We start from the raw sequence: 19370 nt of genomic DNA on the forward strand, positions 1-19370 counted from the left end.
GAAAACAATCAGACATTGAAAAGGGTAAAAGAGATATATACAAATTAGGAGCACAAAGGTAACTAACCCTGCGTTGAGATCTTAGGAAGCTTTAAAGGTGAGCTGACATTTGATGACAAACACTGGGCTGGATGAAGCACAAGCTGGAATCAGCATTGCTGGGAGGAATATCAATAACCTCAGATATGCAGATGACACCATCCTTATGGCAGAAAGTGAAGAAGAACTAAAGAGCCTCTTGATGAAAGTCAAAGAGGTGAGTGAAAAAGTTGGCTTAAAGCTCAACATTCAGAAAGCTAAGATCATGGCATCTGGTCCCATCATTTCATGGCAAATAGATGGGGAAACAGTGGCACACTTTATTTTGGGGTCTCCAAAATCACTGCAGATGGTGACTGCAGCCATGAAATTAAAAGATGCTTACTCCTTGGAAGACAAGTTATGACCAACCTAGACAGCATATTAAAAAGAAGAGGCATTACTTTGCCAACAAAGGTCCGTCTAGTCAAGGCTATGGTTTTTCCAGTAGTCATGTACGGATGTGTGAGACCATAAAGAGAGCTAAGCACTGAAGAATTGGTGCTTCTGAACTGTGGTGTTGGAGAAAACTCTTGAGAGTCCCTTGGACTGCAAGGAGATCCAACCAGTCCATCCTAAAGGAAATCAGACCTGAGTGTTCATTGGAAGGACTGATGTTGCAGCTGAAACTCCAATACTTTGGCCACCTGATGCAAAGAGCTGACTCATTTGAAAATACCCTGATGCTGGGAAAGATTGAAAGCGAGAAGAGAAGGGGACGACAGAGGATGAGATGGTTGGATGGCATCACCGACTCAACAGACGTGAGTTTGAGTAAACTCTGGGAGTTGGTGATGGACAGGGAGGCTTGATGTGCTGCAGTCCATGGGGTCTCAAAGAGCAGGACCCAATGAGTGACTGAACTGACATTTGATTTGGCAAAAAAAAACCCAAAAAAGCAAAAACGAAAAAACACTTGTTTGGTGTGTGCCAGATAGAAGGACAGCAGTTAAGATGGGCACAATGATAGAAGGTGGAGGGGCTGTGTGGCTGGTCCAGTGTTAAGACTTTGCCTTTCAATGCAGGGATGCAGGTTCGATCCCTGGTGAAGAATCTAAGATCCCATCTGCCTTATGGCCAAAAAACCAAAACCAAAACAGAAACAATATTGTAAAAACTCAATAAAGACTTTAAAAATGGTCCATATAAAAAAAAATCTTAAAGTAAAAGAAGGTGGAAAGTTCCAGGTGCATGAGATAGCATTGCAGGTATGGGAGGAAGTGGCAGGATCTGAGAATGAAACTGCAGGTTAGAGTCATACATACTGTGTAAGGGGCATTTGAATGTTATTAACAAGGCTACGATGGTCAGAAGGATGACTTGGAAAGAGCAGTCTGCAAATGAAATACCAGAACACAAGGGGCTGAGTAAGATGCTTTCATCAAGAGATGGGCAGAAATTAATCAAAGAGAGCAGATGAAACAGGCAAGAATGGGTGGACTAGGCAGTACTTGGTGAGTGAATGTAAACATGAACAAGAGGGTATAGTAGAGATAAATTCCAGTTAACATTGATGGAGTCCTTCCTGTATAATAGGTACCGTGCTCAGCCTGATATAACCTACCTTGCTGAAACCACATAAGTCTATGAGAGCAGTATTTTTATTATGCCCACCCATTCTACAGATGAAAAAAGAGATGCACAGGAGATTTCGTAACAACTGGAAAATTGGAAAAAATTTGAACACAGGCAGTTTGCATAGTCTTTGATGTTTACTATTGTATAATACAACTTCCTGTAAGAGTCTGTGGGTTTTGCTAAGGTGGGGACTTGGGAAAAGATGAAAAGGTAAGAGATCATTTTTGCACATTTTGCATTTGAATTTTTTATAGGATATCCAGGTAGGAGAATCTTGTTAAAGAATTGAAAAGAGAGAGAAAAGGGAACCAAAGATAAAGCAAGTACTGCTATAGAGACAGTGGTTGATACCGAAGGACCACGTAAGCGAAGGACCACGTAAGCTTGCTCAGTACAAGTATATAAACAAAGGCAGCACAGTGACAAGAACAGAGGTTGTAAAAGTCACTGTCTCCTTGAAAATAAATACACACAAACAGCGAACCTTCCAACAACGCAAATCCCATAAACTCAAGTAGTATTTATTTCTAATTATGCCTTTTGTGACTTTCTGTTCTAGTCTGAGAAAGATTTATTTGCTTTGCTTCTCAAAATCATTGCCTTATTTAATTGTGGAGAATTGTTCTCTCCAATCTCCAGCTCCAGAGAGTCCTAGAGAGTCTGGAAAGTTATCATTAGTGATGTTCACAAATTCATCAACATCGGACTTTTAAAGATTCACATTTTAAAATTATTGTGAATAAATATGCTTTAATAGGGAAGAACAATATTTTAAAAATCAAATTAGAAGCCAGATAGTTTCTTCCAAACTGTCTCCTCCTTCTCCTGGTCCCTTTTCCCTCCATCACCTCCCTCTGGCTTCAAACTCCCTTTGCCAGCTGTCGTTCGGAAAGGATCCTAGATGACAACAGCACAGTCAGCCTGAGCGAAAGAAAAATATAAGGCATGCACTCCAGCAGTTTAACTGAGAGAGATACTGTAATACTATTTCACCGTTTGCATTTCCAGAGGGCAGTACAGGGCAAGGGGAGGTTGGTAGGGGGGTGGGGATGGAGTAGAGGACAGGTGCTCAACGTGGACACCATAATTAGCAAACGTTGTTTCTCAACTTCCCAAAGGCAGGAAGAATTTTCTCTCATAACCATCCAGCAGAAAGAGTAATTCAAGGCATGACTGCTTAAATGTTCTTTTTCTTTTTTTTAATGATTTTTTCCCCCTCTAAAGTGCATCCTGCATAGGAGACATGCGTCTATGGCATGGGCGAGACAGACCAGGGGACTTGAGAAGGAGACTTTTTTTACATAACCTAAAATTTCCTGTGTCAAACCATCTGACCAAGAAAACCGAGCAGTGTCAACAGAAGAATTTATAGAGTGATTCAAAGGTTCCTGGTGATTCCATCGTATTTTATAAAATTATTTACATTTCTCTTTTTGGTCACAGCAAGGCCTATTGGCACAAACAGCACAGCCACAAAGTATTCTTTTGATTTTAATAACTCATCTCATATATATTTTTATATATTTATATATCTGCTTATCTTCATTTCCTCAGCAAAAGGGGAAATAAAAATATTGATCTATAAAATAAGCTGATGATAACACAATGCCAAAAATAGCTTATGTTAAGTGCAAGAGGTGAAGCTTGAAAGCAAGCTAGATTGCAATGACATACTGACTTAACATTTTAAATACAAGACTGGCAATAAAATAATTCTTGAGATATGCTTCTTGTTTTTAGTTTACTTTTTAAAAACTACTCTATATACACATATCCAGTTGTAACACTTAACAGTAGCACTATGGGACATGATACAACTTTGGTACACATTGCAGATATGGGTGGGTAATGTCTGTAAATGATATGCCTTCCCCAGCTAGAACTCTGTACAGCCAGGTGACCAGCCACCTGGTCCCATATAATCTTCCCACCAGAATCCCCAGAGTCCTTCCCAGGGCCACTCCAGACAGCGGGCGAGAGCGCCCTCACTGGATCCATATCGTGTTTCCTCTCTCGGTTCTCCTGGGTTCCACTGTCAGCTCCCCAAACGTGGAAAAAAACTGCTCCATCTCTTTCTGAAGCATGTCATTTCTTTTCTCTGCATCTTCTTTTGCCCGTTCGGCATTCCGCATTTTGATTTCTATCATTGTGAACTTTTTCCTTTCTTGATCCAGTTCATCGTGGAGGCTCATCATTTCTGTTTCCAAAGTCAAGTTTCGCTGTTCTAAGCTGCAAAGGGTGGGGAAGGAATAAGAGATAAAGTAATCTTATTTTTTGAAATGCAAAAAAGATTAAAAAAAATATTTCCTAAACTCTGTCTCTGCATTGCTTTGGAAACTGGAACGAGCCCTTTCAAATCAGTGAATCAAGGTCCACTGATTAATATATACATACATACATGTATTTTCTTCTCCTCCTTTTTTTTTTTTTTTATCATTTCATAACATGATTTACTATCATTTCTGCAAGACCTTAAGATCTCTCTTGGAAGTACTTCATTGTCATTTGATAGTGAATGAGCGATTTTCAGCACAAAGAAGCCAGAGACCTGGGTCATGCAGCACAGAATTTGGCAGAAGCAGGAGGCAGCCCAAACTACAAAGCTTCCTGAGTCATTCAATGTAACTTTGTCTTCACTAAAAGAAAGGGGAAAGTCTGATAAAGTTGGAAAGAAAAGAGGGCCATCATATTTGCTTTCTACCAAAGGAACAAGAGTGACCAGTGAAAGTGTCATTGTTAGGAGTAAGTCCACCGCTAAGAATGGACTTAGAAGGGACTATACAGCATACCTCTTATAAAAGTGGTACCAAAAGCAGCCACCTTACATTAACAAGAGAAGTAGAACTTACATGTGTTGAATAAGTAATTCACCTGACATTTTGTGGCAACAGAGTCCACTTAAGTAGCCTGCTAGCTGCAATTCTGTCTTCCAAGTTAACATATCTTAAAATCTCTGTACAGTAAGTTCCCTACATACAAATGAGTTCTGTTCCAAGAGCACATTTGTAAATCCAATTTGCTTGTAAGTCCAAGAAACAAAGTTATCCAAAGTATCCAACTAACACAATTGGCTATATAGCACTGTACTATAATCGGCTTATCATACTTTTCACAGAAATAATACATTAAAAATACCAAAAAGAAAACATTTTTAATCTTACAGTATAGTACCTTGAAAAGTACAGTAATACAGTACAACAGCTGACATACAGGGTCTGGTATCAAGTAACCAGGCAAGAATTATTGACTGGAGGAGGGAGAGAAGGTAGAAGATGGTAGAGCTGCAGGATCACCAGCAATGAGACGGAGGGCAAGCTGCAATCTTACTCACATCTGACATTAATGGGATGCATGTCTGCATCTTTGAAAGTTTACAACTGGAAGGTTCCTATGTAGGGGACTTGGGCTTCCCTGGTGGCTCAGAGATAAAGAATCTACCTGCAATGCAGGAGACCCGGGTTCAATCCCTGGGTTGGGAAGATACCCTGGAGGAGGGCATGGCAACCTACTCCAGTATTCTTGCTGGAGAATTCCATGGACAGAGGAGCCTGGAGGGTTGCACAAGAGTTGGACACGACTGAAGTGACTAAGCAGCAGCAGCAGCTGCATGTAGGGGACTTACTTTATTTTATATATTGATGGCTGTATTCTTTTAGATGGCTATATAATTTTAGATGATTTACTAAAAAGTAGAGTTTTCTTCATAATCACTAAGTTCCAAAACACAATTTACTGCTGTTGTTCAAGAAGGAATATTAAGCACTTCTTTATTAGAAGTCTTGGTAATATCTGGCATCTTAATTTCTCCTATTATGAGTGGAAATTGCAAGGGTATGCCTGAATTTGCCATGCTACTGAAATGTGAGAGGCTCGTGTACACTTAGCACTCAAAAATCTGATTATTCTCATAATCTTCAAATTAAAATCTCATTTTTCTGCTCTGAAATAATGAGTCCCATATGTTATTTCATCCAGATAATCATAAGAACACTTAAAGATGAATCTGCTCTCCTTTTGTAAGCAACTAAGATTTTTTAAAAAAATTACATTCTTTAATCAGTTTAGAAGGCCATTTTGATCACATGATCATGTGTTTTACATAAAAACCTGGTAGTGTGCTAGTTCTCACCCAGAACTATTTTCCAATATATTCTCTTTGCTTTGTAAAGCTATTTGTTTTAGAACTAAAAAAGTTGGGAGAAACTCAAGCTTTAATACCGAGACAAACCTTTAAAAATATACTAATGCATTTGTACATATCAGGCACCTGTAAGAAACTTCCTGGAATCTAATGGCTGAGTTGAAAATAGAAGAAAGCACAGACTAATGCTGGAAAAGTACGTTAGAAAAATATTTTTAAAACACAAAGTTAGCAAAACACAAAAGAGCATCTTCAGGTATCAGAACCAAGGAAGAAACTCAAATGTTGAATGGCAAATGAAAGCACACAAGAGGTATTTGTCTCAGATAGAAGCCCTAGAAGCTGCCACTAGGTTTTTACTTTTCACACGGGGAAGAGGAGATCTCCAGTGTGACAGACAGAAGGCTGAAAGTGACTCAGCTGAGAGCTGGGAACATCGATCATCTTCATGGCAAACAGACTACAAAAACCGTACTCATGGGCTGAAGTGACAGAATTGAGTCAGAAGAGGAAATAAATAAATGAGAAAACAGCTTTGAGAAAAATTACACAGAATGCCTCATAGAATGAAGAAAGATGAAAGCTTAATATAAGAAAGAGAAATTAACAAAGATGGAGAGGGAGAAAGGACCAAGAAGGTTCAACATACTTTAGTAAGGGTTATAGAGAGAAGACTGAGAAAATGGGGGAGATGAAATAAACAAAAGAGGAGATGGATAAATGTATAACTGAAAAAATATGTCTTCAAATAATGAAACACAAAACTTAAAATGATGAAAAATATATAGCAAGGAGTTATTAATCAAAATAGAAATTATATAGGAATATTAATATCAGAAAACTATTTGGGGACAAAAAGCATTATTACCACTATTTTACAATAAAAGGATCAGTTCATTAGGGAGATATAAATAATTCTGAACTTTTATTCATCTAGTTATATAGCCTCAATTTACTCAATATAAAATATAACAAAATTATAAATATAAATAGATAAATCCACAAAAATTTGGAAATTTTAAGATACCTTTTTTTATAGATCTAGCTAATAAAATTTGGGATAAATGCAAAATATTTTAACAGCTTGATTAACAGATTTGATCTATTCATCATATATAAATCTCAAACCGATAATAAGATAATACTTCTTACCAGACCAAATAACTGACATCATGTAAATGAATTTATCTGACTACAGTATGATAAAGGTAGAAACTAATTTGAGGGAGGGAAGAGCATTAAACTCACATGTTTAAAAACTAAAAATCATATTGATTGATAATGATTGATAAAAAAGTAATATCTATTTATTTCTCCATGATCTATCTGTCTGTCTATCTAGGGGTGTATGTATATATGTATGTATGTATATACGTATATATGTATATATGTACACACATATATATCATATATGTGATATGTGTACATACATATATATCATATATATGATATATGTACATACAAGGAGAAGGCAATGGCATCCCACTCCAGTACTCTTGCCTGGAAAATCCCATGGATAGAGGAGCCTGGTAGGCTACAGTCCATGGGGTCGCTAAGAGTCGGACATGACTGAGCAACTTCACTTCCACTTTTCCGTCTCATGCACTGGAGAAGGAAATGGCAACCCACTCCAGAACTCTTGCCTGGAGAATCCCAGAGGTGGTGGAGCCTGGTGGGCTGCCGTCTATGGGGTCGCACGGAGTCGGACACGACTGAAGCGACTTAGCAGTAGCAGCATGTACATATGTATATCATCTGTTTATCTAGCCTCAATACTTGCAGAGTTAAAAATGAATTGAAAGACAAATATATAATTTTAAACAGTAATGATCAGTAATTATCTAGAACAATTACTTCTTGTACTTCTTGGCTTGGTCATATGGCAGTTCCTCTACTCGGTTTTATCATGAACCTCTTTCTTTGCTTGTCAAGTGGGTAAAAATGCCAATGAAAGAGGCCAATGAGATGACATTCTGTTGAAAGAGTCTCTGGAATGCACCATAGACTCAGAACATAAATGTAACACCAATGTTCTCATAAATGAATGTGTACATTTGCAACTGTTCAGAATAACGTATGTTCTATCTTAATGGAAGTTTCAAGTGTCATTTCTTGCTTTCCACGGCTAAGTGCTAATTTACCATCATGCATTGGCAGCAATTCAGAGATCTGGTAGCCATTGGTTCCATAAACTACATTCAGAAAGAAGAGTAGCCTTATAAGATGATGACTCTATTTTTTCTTCTTACTTAAGTCTCCTGTCACTTGGCATTATTTAGAAAAGTTCAAACCAAGTTTCTGTTTCCATTATTTTTCAATCTAACATGTAAGTATTTTTATTTATTTTTACATAGCTTTTAAAAATATGTATCATTTGGCTTGATAATTGATAAATGAATGGGAAACATTAAAACACATGAAGATCAACTTTATATATAAAGAAAAAAACCATGTGGGGTTTGGGGCCATGGAAGCAGTTGAACAGGACAAAGACTGAGGTTCACGTACCATGAGGGTCTTAGAACAGGAAGGGATCTACCAAGGCACAGCCTGGGACTAGGGCTGAGGCCTCTAGAGGGGCTACTTCAGGCTGAGCTGAGCCTCAGACCTGCTGTTAAGAGTGCAGGGTCCTTCCCCTATACTACGCTGAAAGGTGAACATAAAAACAATCAGTTTTGTAATTTCCGTAATCCTGGTGAAATTGTGGAGTGTGGTGATATTCAGGTTTCCAGCACAAGGTTGTTCTTGTGGGGCAGCGGCTCCATTCTCTGTATTGCTGCCTCTCAAGACCTTGCAGCATCTGACAGTCAGGGGCAGTGTCAAGGCAGGATGCTCAGCCAATACCCCTCATCTTTCCCAGGTTACCTCCTTGAAGTTGCTAAGCCAACTCCTCTCTTGGATATTTTATGAGAAATGTCAACTGGTATCACTTAGGTTTCAGAACAATGGTTTCCTTATAAATCATATTTTTTGCTCCCCATTTAGGCTACAAGTTTTCTTGTCTATATGAATATACTTCATGCTATCACTTTTCTCACAAACTTCCCTGGATTCCAATCTCAGAGTAAAAGCCAAAGACTTAAGATGATCTCGAAGGTTCTATGGTACCTCTCTGAGCTCCTTGCCCATCCCACCTTAGGGCATTTCCACTTCTGCTGGGTATCTGCATAACTGCCTCCTATACAGCCTTACACTTAGAATTACCCTCAGCAACACTTCTCACCCCTCTTCCCTGCTTTATTCTTCTACTTAGCGTAGGATCAGTTTACTTATTTATCTGTCTCTTCCAGGGGACTGTAAGCCTGTTCCACAAGGGCTGAATTTTTGTCTTCCTTTCTCACTGCTGAATCCTTGTGGCCTGGGTCTGAGCCTGGGAGAGGGCAGACACTCAAGCATTCAACCATGGAAAGAATGAACAACAAAGATGTTTACTTTCCAACTTTTCTTTACTCTCATTTCCATCCTCTTCCTGTGATAACAGACTCCTTGTTCTCCAGACATCCCTTCCCACTCCTTTCCCCAGCTTTTGAACCTTTTACTAATAACAAGAGGTAGAATTACTGAGCATCTGCTCTGTCCTGGGGACAATGTATAATGATTGCTTACATGCTTTTGAGGTATAGATGGGCTTTCCTGTGGCTCAGTTGGTAAAGCATCTGCCTGCAATGCAGGAGACCCCCGTTGGATCCCTGGGTTGGGAAGATCCCCTGGAGAAGCAAATGGCAACCCACTCCAGTATTCTTGCCTGGAGAATCCCCATGAACAGAGGAGCCTGGCAGGCTACAGTCCATGGGGTCACAAAGAGTTGGACACATCTGAGCAATTTTAACCTTGAGGTAGATTACTACTAGAATTTAAAATTTTTCACATTGGGAAGCTGAGACTCACAGAGATGAAGTGAACTTTCCCAGAGTCCCACAGCTTACAAATGGCGAAGGTAGAACTTGAACCCAGGTCTCTAACTGGAGTTCGCGGATTTAACCCTTCCTGGTGAGCCTGTCTCACAGGAGGCTGTCGCACCCTCTCTGGCCACTAGGGGCTCCAGGTTTTCCTCACCTCTTTATCCTGGACTCATACTCTATCTTCTGTTTGGTCATTTCCTGTTTCAGGCTGGACACTAAGCTGTGCAGGGCGCTGTGGTTGCTGGTGTTGTTGCTAACGAAGGTCTCACTGTTGTCGCTGCTGCTGGTGGCCCGACTACTGCGGCCGCCCACACTCCTCCTGTCGCTTTTGTTTTCATAGTCCCCGGGATGGGAGAGGTCGTCCTGCGGGGGCCCATCCAAAACGGGGTCCTCAAAGTTCCCACCGTAAAAGTCTTGCTCCGGGCAGGTGGTGGTGGAGGAGCGGCAGGAGGTGGAGTTCTCCGGAAGGGAGATCTCACAGGAGGAAGTGGACCAGGTAGCGCTGTCGACGCTCTGCTTGTCGTCGAGGCTCATCGCGGAGAACTGCTGGTGGACGTTATCGTAGGTGGAGAGCCTGTTGTGCTGGCCCGACTCTCCTGCTTGCTCTTTCTGCTTATTATCTCTCAGGGTCACGTAGCCATTGGGCAGCCAGCTCATGCTGCGGCCATTCCCGGGGTTCCCCAGGGTATCAGAGTTCAAGATGCCCATGCGCACGGTTCCGTTCTGCACGCTGTGGGTGCCCATTTTGGTACCAGACCCCTTCAGGGAAGAGGTCCTTCTGGCCTGTAAGCTCCCATTGGGAGTGGTCTGGGCTTTCTCGAGTGCTTCAGCATTACTGCTGCTGAAGGACCCGTTGGTGACAATCCCACTGCCCTTGTTGAAGGCAGGATTCTTTTTGACCATGAGAGGGGGGCTTCTAGAGACATCCAGCTTGTGGATGCTGTTTCTGGGGCTGTTGGTTTTGCTGCCTGGCAGAGCTGTGGGGGATCCATTATCCATGCTGCTTCTTTGGGGAGACTCAGGCTTGTCCCAAGAGCATCGCCTTATGGGACTGTCCTTGGTATTATTGTTCTCCTTGTTCTGTAGCTGCCCCATGATAGCTTTCTTCTGAAGGTCATTGTTGTTGTTGCCCACTCCATCCTGGGGCTTGCTTTGCAGCTCTGCATCTTTGGGGAAGAGGCGATCATGTTTGCCAATCATCACTGACATCAGCTGTTGGACCACCACAGTGCCTGGAATTGCAAAGAAAGCAAAGGAGTATGAGAGAAACAGTTTTGATTTATCTCCTATTTTGAAAGTGACTTTTAAAGAGCCATATTTAGGTGCTCATTCAGCATTATTATTAGCAGTGCCAAACTATGTTTTTAATGATGACAATAGCAATTATTGTTGTTGTTTGGTCACTAAGTAGTGTCCAACTCTTTTGTGACCCCATGGAATGTAGTCCACCAGTCTCCTCTGTCCATGGATTTTCCAGGCAACAATACTGGAGTGGGTTGCCATTTCCTTCTCCAGGTTAGGGAGACAATAGCAATTGTGGCTAAAAACTTTCTTGAACATTTAACATGAACTGTACTAAGCACTTTACTTTTGTTAGTTTAGTTGGATTTTTTTAAATTTATGAATAGATACCATTATTATCACTGTCTAATAAAGGTTAAGTAACTTGACCAATGTCCCAAAGCTATTAAGGAGAAAAAGAAGAGCTTAAAACTAGAATTAACTAGTTTCAAAGAACAGGCTCTTAATTGGCACACACCATTTCTTACAAGTTTGACAGTTAATTATGGAAAATCTTTCTTAGAAGAAGTCACTGTGATCTCTCAGCTAATTGCCTCAAAAAATCAAGACATTTTAATGGTAGCTCGAAGTGGAATCCCCTACAATCTCTAGTGGATATGTGGTCTGCCTTCATAATATAGCAAGTCAATAAAGTTGCATACAATGCTTGCTCAGCATTCAAAAGTTTTAGGGCATTTTAAGTGACATTAGCCAAAATGGCGTAATAAAGACCTACGAGAATCCTCTCTTTCATAAAAGTAACTGACAAAAATGTTCCCAGTCAATATATTCAGAAATTTGGAAATTAATGAAAGGCTTGCTGTAACCTGGAGAGTGTTAATTAAAAAAGAAAAAAATGTTGACTCTTGGTAAAGAACAGCAAGCTCTGTAGTGTTTTAACTCAGCCTATTCCCATCCTCCTCTCTGCCTTGAAAACCAACAGCCCCCAATCTCAGTGGGAACCAGAAGTGTGACAGCCACTGGAATGGAAAAAGCTGGTTTGGAACTCCTTCAAATGCCCCTTCCCAAAGAATTGTCATTTGACTTGTTTGGTGGTTCCCTGGAAGACCCCACTCAAGGGGCTTGTCTTCATTTTATCTAACTAAGGATGTGATTAGAATGAGCAACATTTCTCAGGGGCTTTTGTCAAAAACAATTAGGGGCTTTTTCATTTAAAATCATGTTTGCCTGAAGCAAGTGGATCACTGTTGAAGACAAAGCAACAGGCTAAACAAAAAGCTTAGAAGGAAAATCTGAAGAGATTTCCATAGGAAGTGTTGAAAAGCTCTGCTATATAATTGAAGATTTAGGAGATTGTATACATGTATGCATAGGGTTCTATGTATACCTAGGGCTGTGTGCACACTCGGGAAAGAACTGAGAAGTCCCCAAGGTCTCATCTCCAGCTGATCTTGGAGCTTTGCAAAAGCAGGACCAGAATGCTAAAGCAAAGTTGTAAACTGCCTTGGTGAGTGTCAAAAGTCTGCCCCAATAAGCACACGGGGCCCCTTGATAAAGAATGGGAGACTTACTGGCCTAAATCAAATTCTCAATAGGAATAAATGTGTTATATCCATCTATATCCTGATGGATGATTTGTCATGATTCTGTCATGATTCAAAACTTCTAACATATTTAGATCAGGAATCAGCAATGTGTCTGGTCTGATGCTGGCCAGTGCTGCTCAAACATAAATGTTCATACAAATTATCTGGAGATTCTGTTAAAATGTAGATATTGAGTAGGGCATGAGATTTTACATTTCTAACCAGCCCCCAGATGATAAGGCAACAGGGATAACGGAATAGTAGCCCTGGTATTGCCTAGTGAGCTTCACACAGGCCTTCTGAATCAGAATTTACATGTCAACAATATCCCTAGGTGGTTCCTGTGTGTTAGAGTTTGAGAAACTGTGTTAGATGGAAATGTTCCACTTAAACATCTTTTAAATTAATATTCTCATAAGGTTTTGAGATGGCTTCCTGGGTGACACTAGTGGTAAAGAACCTGCTCCCACTGCAGGAGACATAAGAGATGTGGGTTTGATCCCTGGGTCGGGAAGATCCCCTGGAGGAGGGCATGGCAACCCACTCCAGTACTCCTGCCTGGAGAATCCCATGGACAGAGGAGCTTGGCAGGCTACAGTCCATAGGCTTGTAAAGAATCAGACAAAACTGAAGTGACTTAGCACGCACACAAGGCTCTGAGATAAGACTTAACATTTTTCAAATGAGAAAACTGAGGTTCAGAGAGGTGATGATTTTGCCCAAGGCCACACAGATGATAAGAGACCAGAGTGAAATGTGATACTTCATCTTCTCATTCCAAACCATGTACTTGTCTTACTGTATTTCACCTGTTGGAGTTAAAACTGTAGTAATAATAAGTAAACTTGGCATTGTTCTAAATAATAGACTAAATAAAAGACAACTATCTACTGAATCATCATCAATTATGATGGAATTGTGTAAGAAAAAAGACTGGATGAAATTAATGATATTACATATGTATCTTTTCTCTTTTAGTTACCTCTGAATGTGTCATCCTGTTTTCAGTGCATGTAGCAGTGAATCTGAAGAAAATATTTCAGCACCTTTAAAATGACTGTCAGCACTGACATCTTCATGTACTGTATTTGAAGACATGAGTACTTCATGTTCTATTTGCCCATCTGACAGACATACTTTCAAATGTTAGCAGTTTCTGTTATATATGATTCTGTCTAGTCCTTTGAGAAAGTAAAGCTTTTCTCCATCACAGGAATATTAAGATTTGAAATATCACTGCATTGTTAATCATAGTCGTGAACTGTATGGGGATTTAATTAATTGAAGAGAGACATTCCCACAGTCTCCATGATGAGTTTGTGAACAGCCATGCCAATGGATGTGTGCGAGTCCACACTAAGTCGCTTCAGTCGTGTCCAACTCTTTGTGACCCATCAGCCTCCTCTGTCCATGGGATTCTCCAGGCAAGAATACTGGAGTGGGTTGCCATACCCTCCTCCAGGGCATCTTCTCAACCCAAGGATGGAACCTGTGTCTCTTGCAGTGGCAAGCCGGTTCTTTACCACTAGCACTACCTGGGAAGCCCATGCCAGTGTATACCTGCCACAATTATAGTGTCAGAGTCCTAGAGATTTAGAAATGTCTTGCTTTTACCTTGGGAAGCTTTGCTTTCATCTAGCTTTCAGAATAGTAAATGACAATCATTTCTTGTAAAGGGACTTCTTTTCAATTTTTATAGCCATTTAGGATAGACTAGCCTGGTAGTAATGACGATGTGTGTGTCATTATATGCACTATGTTTCTTTTTTCCTTTTAATTCCCTTTTCTCTCTCATTCTCTTCCTTAGAATGCTAATAAGAAACATGAAGCCCAAATACTGAGCCCAGAGTGGTTATGATCACCAGGCCAATCTGAAGAATCCATGCAGATTTGGGAGTCCCACTGGACTACATGTTTCAACAATTCCCCCAGGCTCATATAATTTTATACAGGTTGAATTTAAATACCATACTACGAGCACTTGTGTCTTCATAAGAACTGGATAAGAATTCAGTTTTCCTTTGAAGGTACCGAGGCACTTTAATATATATGCGGGAGACCTGGGTTCGATCCCTGGGTTGGGAAGATCCTCTGGAGAAGGGCATGGCAACCCACTCCAGCATTCTTGCCTAGAGAATCCCATGGATAGAGGAGCCTGGCCGTCTACAGTCCATGCGGTTGCAAAGAGCCGGACACGACTGAATGACTAAGCAAATATATATATATGTGTGTGTGTGTGTGTGTGTATACACACACACACACACAGCATTCTATAAAATGTAGTTTCAATTTGTGTTTTTTGCAATGAATTACTTTGCACACATATCCTTCAGTACATGTATAAGATATCTGTTAGGTATATGATAAATTTTGACAAATGACAGTCCTGGAAACACTACCTAACCATTTTATAGATAATTCCTTTGTGTCCTTTTGCAGTCAATCCCCTACCCATGGCAACCACTGACCTGCTTTCTGTCACTATACTTTTCTTCTTTTCTAGAATTTCATATAAACACAATTGTAGAGTATGAGGTCTTTTGTGTCTAGGCATTATCACTTGGCATAATGCTTTTGTCATTTTCCCAAATTGTTATTCATGTTATCAGTAGTTCCTTTTTATTGCTGAGTGTGCCTTAGTCTCTCAGTCATGTCTGACTCTTTGTGACTCCATGGACTGTAGCCCACCATGGAATTATCCAGGCAAAAATACTGGAGTGGGTAGCCATTTCCTTCTCCAGGGATCTTCCCGACCCAGGAATCGAACCCAGGTCTCTTGCATTGCAGGCAGATCCTTTACCATCTGAGGGAAGCCCAGTTTTATTTTCCATTGATGAACCAATATTGATATACTAAGATTATTAACTAAGGTCTATAGTTTATATTGGGCTTCCCTGGTGGCTCAGCAGTAAAGAATCTGCCTACAATGCAGGAGCTGTACAAGATGCAGGTTTGATCCCTGGGCCAGGAAGATCACCTGGAGGAGGGCATGGCAACCCACTCCAGTATTCTTGCCTGGAGAATCCCATGGACAGAGGAGCCTGGCAGGCTGCAGTCCATAGGGTTGCAAAGAGTCAGACACAACTGAAGCGACTTAGCACACATGTACACATAGTTTATATTAAAATCACTCTCTGTGTGATCTGGGTTTTGACATTTGCACAGTGTCATATATCCACTATTACAGTATCACATGGAATAGTTTCACGGCCCTGAAAATCCTTTGCGCTCCAACTATTCCTCCTTATTTTCTTCCTCAAACCTCTATTGAATCATTAGGATTTCTTTTAAAAGCTTTGTAGAGCTTGGTCCATAACTTTTAACATTATCACCAAGGTAAGACCCCCCTGAGGACTCTCTGCAATGCCTCTATGTCAGGATTTTCTACTCTGGTTGTGGAAAATACAGTTATTTCAAGCTTGGTGTGAGGCCCAGGAATGCCTCAGACTACTGATTTCTGGCACTCTTCCCCAGAAAGTAGTACAGAGTCCCCGCCTGCAAGCATACATCAATTCTTAGGTAAAGACTTAAGGGATATCCTCTCCAGATCTCAGAATAATATCTGTGTCTAGTTTTCTCTTTTATACTGCTTACTTGAGTTTCCTATCCTCTAATGTTATTCTCAAAACTCACCAAGACCTGCACGTCAGTGCTACTATTAATGCCCACAAGAAATAATGGTACTCTAGCAGGGAGACCTGCTGAAAATAAATAGAAGTAACCTTTCAGTGTGATAAATAATTTGAGGTATCTTGTAATATAGAAAACAAGAAATTCTTCATGTTTCAACCCAAAGTAAATAAGTAGCATTATCTTAGAGGCCCATGGTTTCTGCCTCTTGAAGTTAGTCCAATAAAACTGGAACTAATAAAAATATATTAACTTAGAAGCATAACTATTTGAGGTTTCAGCAAATTGCATCAAACTCAGAAAGTGAAGTAGACTTTTCCAGTTCTTATGTGATATTTTACAGATGATTTATGCAAGTTCTGTTAATTCTCATGAAAATATGGAGGAAATGTTTAGTAACTTATGTTTAGTAAACTCTTCAAAAAATGTCTGGCTCTTAAACAGAAGATTTTACATTTGAAGAACTTGAGTCCATAAATGGAATTACCATGGATTCATTTATTTCCTTTGTTTCCTCACAGGAGAATAGGTTCAGGACAATCAAGAGACAACTGACTGTTCTTCTGATGACGGTATGTGATAGTAATTCACTTACCCTCCATAATGGTCAAGGGATCTTCCACTTTGGGACGCAGGATATTAGGGCCAAAGACAGTGGCCAAGTTCTGCACACTCATTTTGTTAATTCCTGAATAGGACTGTACTTCATCCAGGAACCTGTTAAGTAAAAGAGTATGAACAAAACACAATGGGATCAAATTTGTCAGTGGGAAAAAAAAATGGGTTATCAGGAAATTTATGAACTGGGGTCTGTTCAAAGATGATAATGGACACACAGTGATTTAGAAATTCAAATATCTCTCTGCCAAATGTGAAGAATATATTCACATTTCAATATATTGCAAATTTTTAAGTATCAGAATCATAAGGGATCATATCAAATATCTGCTCTGGCCTGGCTTGGTTTCCCCTGTCAGTCACAGGAACGAGTGTGTTTGGATAATACTATTGTGGACTTGAGATTCAAGAATATGAATGTCTTTCCTATCTCTAAATAAAATATCCAATTTATATACATATTTAATTAGAGAACTATCAAAATAAGGTTGTCTGGTACAATCTCTTATTTCTGAGAAGAGGAATCAATCCCCTTTGTGGGGCAATTTGTGAGCCTCAAATTTACAGTCTATTAAAAAATGACATCAAACGGTTTAAATTAAAACCTCAGTTCTACTGATATGAGAAATTGAAAACACAAATTGTTTTAACTTGTTAGGTGTTAAAGAATAAGAGGCATGAAATAGCCCTTTCCCGGAATGATTTTAGTAGCAGAGATTGTTTTTGTAATCTTTCAGCTTTTGTTCATTTCCCATCCCTTCTTCATTACTACAAGAGCTTCTATTAATTCATTGATTGTATGTAAGATTGCTTATTGATTGTACTAATGAGACAAAGAAGAATCAAGAAAAATATTTTTAAAAAACTTACTTCGTGTGTTATTTAAAATAATGTATTTCATTCTGTGCCAGTCATTGTGCTAACTTGTTAAATTCTCATAGCATCTCTGTGTGAGCTAAATACTATTATTATCTCCATTTTACTGATGAGACACATGAGGTGCCAGAGAGGTTAAGAAACTTCTCCAAGGACACAGAGTTAATAAGTGGCAGAGCTGAGACCTGAACCCAGGTGATCTTACCCTAGAGTCTGGGCTGTTGACTACTATCTCATGAGTTTCTAAAAAGGTGCCTATTTCCACATGTTCACTACTTTTATACATCCTAAATTACAGCAAAATTGAAGGGCAAAAAGTCAAACTACCATTTATTATTTGAAACAGATGAAATTAGTAGTGTGGTGTGCACACTCAGTCGTGTCCAACCCTTTGCAACCCCATGGACTGTAGCCTCAGATTTCTCTGTCCATGGAATTTTCTAGGCAAGAATACTGGAGTGGGGTGCCATCTCCTTCTCCAGGGGATCTCCCTGATCTTGCTCTTTCTGTTGTCTGGCAAATTTTTTACCACTGTGCCACCTGGGAAGCCTTTATTAATCATTAATCTCTTTATTTAAATTTAATACGCTTTATGTATTTCAACTATACTCCAATAACATTTTAAAAACTAAACTCAATGTGTTTCAATCATATACACTTGATTTCTTAAGTAGCAGCACAGACATGGTACATGCCTGTTCTTAAACATGGTCATTGACAGAGAGTATTTCGAGGCACAATTAGTGTTCTAGCAAAATTGAGTTACAATGTTTTCCTCAGTGAGTCTTGAGAGAAATGGGAAAAAATAATATATATTAACATTCATCATATGTATAAATATATATGCATATAAAAATTTAAAAAATTTATTGGAGTATAGTTGCTTTACAATGTTGTAATAGTTTCTGCTGTATAGCAAAGTGAATCAGCTATACATATACATATATCCCCTCTGTTTTGGATTTCCTGCCCATTTAGGTCACCACAGAGGATTGAGGACAGTTTCCTGTGTTACAGAGTAGGTTCTCATTACTTATGTATACATAGTATCAATAGTGTAATATGCTTTAATTTTTAAAACAATCATATGAAATGTGTGTTTTCATTACCCTTTTATCTATTAGGACTCTAAAATTGCATAAAATCATGTAAGAAATCAGTGGTAGAATCTGGACTCCTAGACAAATGATTCTCATGCCAAGATACAGGCTCCTTCTGTTAAACAACGGTACATGGTGCATGTGCAAACAACTTTGATGGAAGTTCAAAGCAACACAGCTTTAATATGTAGAGGTCAGAGAGACTCCAGAAACAACAGATTACAAAATCAAGCAATTTTAGTGCTCAGAGAAACCTTTGAAATCACCTTGTCAAACCTCTTAATTTTACAGAGGCCAACACTAGAGCTCAGAGCAGTTAAGTGATTTTTGTTGTTGTTTTGTTATTTTAGTCACCAGGTTGTGTTCAACTCTTTGTGACCCCATGAACTGCAGCCTGTCAAGCTCCTCTGTTCATGGGCTTCTCCAGGAAAGAATACTGAAGTGGGGTTGCTATTTCCTCCTCCAGGGGATCTGCCCAGGGATTGAACCCGTGTCTCCTGCGTCTCCTGCATTGGCAGGCGGATTCTTTACCAGTGAGCTACCAGGGAAACCCAAGTGATTTTTATTCATTGTCAAAAAGAACTATTGTCAGTGTAAATACAGTCTTTTCAAATTCCAT

At 39.6% G+C, this 19370-nt stretch overlaps 1 protein-coding gene and 1 long non-coding RNA gene across 6 annotated transcripts in view; one reads left to right on the plus strand and one right to left on the minus strand.

The window, feature by feature from the left end:
- Positions 1 to 3041: 3041 nt before the first annotated feature.
- The window catches only part of ARHGAP24 (Rho GTPase activating protein 24), a 556594-nt gene continuing 540265 nt past the window's right edge, over positions 3042 to 19370 (minus strand). For all 5 annotated transcript variants that reach the window (XM_081497333.1, XM_081497619.1, XM_081497531.1 and 2 more), the window contains 3 exons: positions 16753 to 16874; positions 9854 to 10931; positions 3042 to 3885 (listed from right to left, as the gene is read on the minus strand). In XM_081497333.1, coding sequence (XP_081353459.1) covers positions 3642 to 3885; positions 9854 to 10931; positions 16753 to 16874 — 1444 coding nt within the window. In that variant the 3' untranslated portion in view covers positions 3042 to 3641. The remainder of the gene's footprint in view (positions 3886 to 9853; positions 10932 to 16752; positions 16875 to 19370) is intronic.
- LOC145509269 (uncharacterized) lies at positions 11879 to 19369 on the plus strand. The gene is made up of 4 exons (XR_014055969.1): positions 11879 to 12448; positions 14335 to 14554; positions 16679 to 16729; positions 18630 to 19369. It is a non-coding gene; the product is annotated as an uncharacterized LOC145509269 (long non-coding RNA).

Source organism: Giraffa tippelskirchi, chromosome 1 (genome assembly GCF_054371585.1).
Source record: "Giraffa tippelskirchi isolate mGirTip1 chromosome 1, T2T-mGirTip1v1.2.pri, whole genome shotgun sequence".
Lineage (NCBI taxonomy): Eukaryota > Metazoa > Chordata > Mammalia > Artiodactyla > Giraffidae > Giraffa > Giraffa tippelskirchi.